The sequence below is a fragment of the Amaranthus tricolor genome, chromosome 17 (assembly GCF_026212465.1).
Source record: "Amaranthus tricolor cultivar Red isolate AtriRed21 chromosome 17, ASM2621246v1, whole genome shotgun sequence".
Taxonomy (NCBI): domain Eukaryota; kingdom Viridiplantae; phylum Streptophyta; class Magnoliopsida; order Caryophyllales; family Amaranthaceae; genus Amaranthus; species Amaranthus tricolor.
In genome coordinates this window covers 11,026,593-11,029,523 of record NC_080063.1, presented here as the reverse complement: position 1 = coordinate 11,029,523, position 2,931 = coordinate 11,026,593, and the positions used below count along the sequence as shown (strand labels likewise).

The window sequence follows — 2,931 nt, the reverse complement described above, 5'->3', positions numbered from 1 at the left end:
ACACACCAACTCATCATCATTCGTCACTTGATCAAGTGACCCAAAGCATATGTGCCCATAACCCATAACACTCGTATCTTCACTCTCTAGAGTACAAGATAGAGCATGCATGATCAAGTGATCGAACCCATCACTAACCTCATGGGAATTGGCTCTTGACTCAACAATGTGATATTTTTTTAGCAAAATATGTTAGACGACGGGGTTATTTGGTTAAAATAGAAAGATTTATAATAAGAAAAATTTTATAAAATTTTTAATTTCGAATAAATGAAAAGAATAAATAAGGAAGCACTACATATTTGTGATAGCATGCATGTTTAATGAATTAGCACACATGTATCATATGTATCATAGTATCCAAACTTTGAATCCCCTATATATAGGTTTTGTATTATTTCAAATTACAAGCGATAACGTTTCACTAAATAATCTAAAATCAGTTAGATATATAATATTAGTATAATCATATAAAAAGGACATTAGTGCTCATATATAATTTCTTTGATCGTAATGACTGATACGATACAGTTCAGTATAAGTAGCTAGGAAAATTAAAATCAATGAACTAAGCCAAATTACAAGGTCAGGCCCCTACCGATTGAGCACACAATTAGGGTCATAATAAGACCCACCACCAAAAAAGATTATATAGAAAATCTCTCAAAAACACAAAGAATGATACTCTTTGTAACAAGTTTATTGTCTTTGATTAGACTAAAGTTTATCAGTGATAGATGGGGCTCATTATTAACATATATCGTGCTCCTAATCGTGTACTATAATTAATTTTTTATTATTTAAATTTATTACAAAGGTCAGACTAAGGGACAGAAAAAAAAATAAAAGTCGAATTAAAACAAGATCTTATTTTAGAGATCAATTAATTATTATTTCTCTTAAAACAGTTCATTTAGCTTCTCACATAAAAACCCTAGAAACCCATTTACATTGATTACCTATATCCAGCTAATCAACAAAACAAGAAAATTAGGTTTAGTAAAGTATTAGCTTTTTCCATGCTTTTCATTCATTCGCCATCATCATCAAAATCTAATAAGCTAGCAAGTCTGCGAATTCCCCACGTTTTGACCACTTATTTTTTTTAGTTACAAATATTTAGGTGAATATATATATATATATATATATATATATATATATATATATATATATATAAATATTTTCCATTGAATTAATTTTGTAATATGTATCATATATTTTGTTACAAAACCCCAAAAACAAGCAGTCACTATTAAAAAGTTGTATGTACTATACTACTATTATTAGTATTAGTATTTACACTTATGGCTGACCAAACTCAATCCTCCAACGTCAAAAAACAACTTAATCAACCACCTTCACTTCCTCAATTTCCACCGTTATCCGTTTCCATTCCTCCTGACGTCTCGAACCCACCACCACCACCCCCGATTGTGGGGCCATCAATAACAACAATGTCCCCATCTTCGCTTGCCGGATCCCCCACGGGTAAACACCCGTTATACAGGGGGATCCGTCCGCGAGGAGGAAAATGGGTATCAGAAATCCGAGAACCCAGGAAAACAACCCGAATATGGTTAGGAACATACCCAAAAGCTGAAATGGCAGCGGCAGCTTATGATGTTGCTGCCCTTGCTCTTAAGGGTAACGAAGCCATCTTGAACTTTCCAGAAGATGTGCTTCGTTACCCAGTTCCGGGTTCTGCTTCTCCAGCAGATATCCGGAAAGCGGCCGCAACAGCAGCAACAATGAAACAAGACAAGATAGAAGAAAATAAATTGGAAGTTGATAAAGTAGAAAAAGAAGGGTCTGAAGAGGAATTTATAGATATTGAAGCATTATTTGATATGCCAAATTTGTTAGTAGATATGGCGGGTGGCATGATGGTTAGTCCACCAAGAATGGGTAATAGTGATGATCGAGACTTGGCTGAATATAATGAAACTGTGAGCTTGTGGAATTATGATTGATTATTTTAATGTAAGTTATGGTGACTGCTCAGGCTTTGCTGCCATTTTTGACTATTTACTGAAATTTATACTCATATAATATACATGTTGACTCGGTCACTCGTCGTAATTGACATAAAATAACCAAGTTTTTTTAAAATTTATTTTAATTTTTTGTACCTTTGTTTTTGGGGGTATCTTCTGGTTTCTGGGTTTTTTTTTTTTTTTTTTTTTTCCATTTAAATTGGGGTTTTTTCTCCCATTTGTACTGATGCTGGGTGCAAGTAGATGTCCCTAGTAATAGCTACTATATAGTGTTATTATAGTAGTACTAGTATAATATTTTTTTTACTTACACCCAAATATCTTCTTTTCTTTACAGTCTTATGCCTTTGTCTAATTATTATATTTGAAATTATATCTTTATATAATATAAAAAAATGAATATTATAAAAATATACGTCAAGACGAATAAAATATAATTTTACATTATTATGTATTTTTTTATTTGTATAATATCCTATATCTATATTTAATATGTAAAAAACATGGAATTATAAATGATGCAAAATTTGTTTGAGTGCAAGCAAAAATACATAAAATGTACAACGCATCATTCCCCTTTTAGACCGTAAAAATACAATATTAATACATCCTCAATATTTATTGTAGGTTTTTGTTTCGGCCATGCTTACTAGATAAAAATTAATTAACTATACTAAATCCTTAAAATCAAAGATCAGGTTGGTTACATTTTTAATTTTTTTTAAAACTATTTTTGTAAAGGATCAGGTTGGTTACATACTTAAATTAGTATATATTCGGCTCATGATATTAAAGTGATCATAGTGTTACATGTTTGTTATCAGACTAGCTTGTCACTAATTAATAGCTAGCCCTTCTCTTTTTATCCAATATTTGAAGTTTGGGATAGATAATTAAGTATTCAAAATCAGGCAGGCAGATTATTTTATCTCTGGAA

At 31.2% G+C, this 2,931-nt stretch overlaps 1 protein-coding gene across 1 annotated transcript; it reads left to right on the top strand.

Moving 5' to 3' along the window:
• The first annotated feature begins 1,269 nt into the window (after positions 1–1,269).
• LOC130804793 (ethylene-responsive transcription factor ERF027) lies at positions 1,270–2,369 on the top strand. Its single transcript, XM_057669388.1, has one exon. The coding sequence runs from the start codon at positions 1,305–1,307 to the stop codon at positions 1,968–1,970; it is 666 nt and encodes a 221-aa protein (XP_057525371.1). The 5' UTR covers positions 1,270–1,304; the 3' UTR covers positions 1,971–2,369.
• Positions 2,370–2,931: the final 562 nt, after the last annotated feature.

Excerpts from the sequence above, each read along its gene's own strand:
- LOC130804793 (XM_057669388.1), top strand. The coding sequence starts at position 1,305 with ATGGCTGACCAAACTCAATCCTCCAACGTCAAAAAACAACTTAATCAA.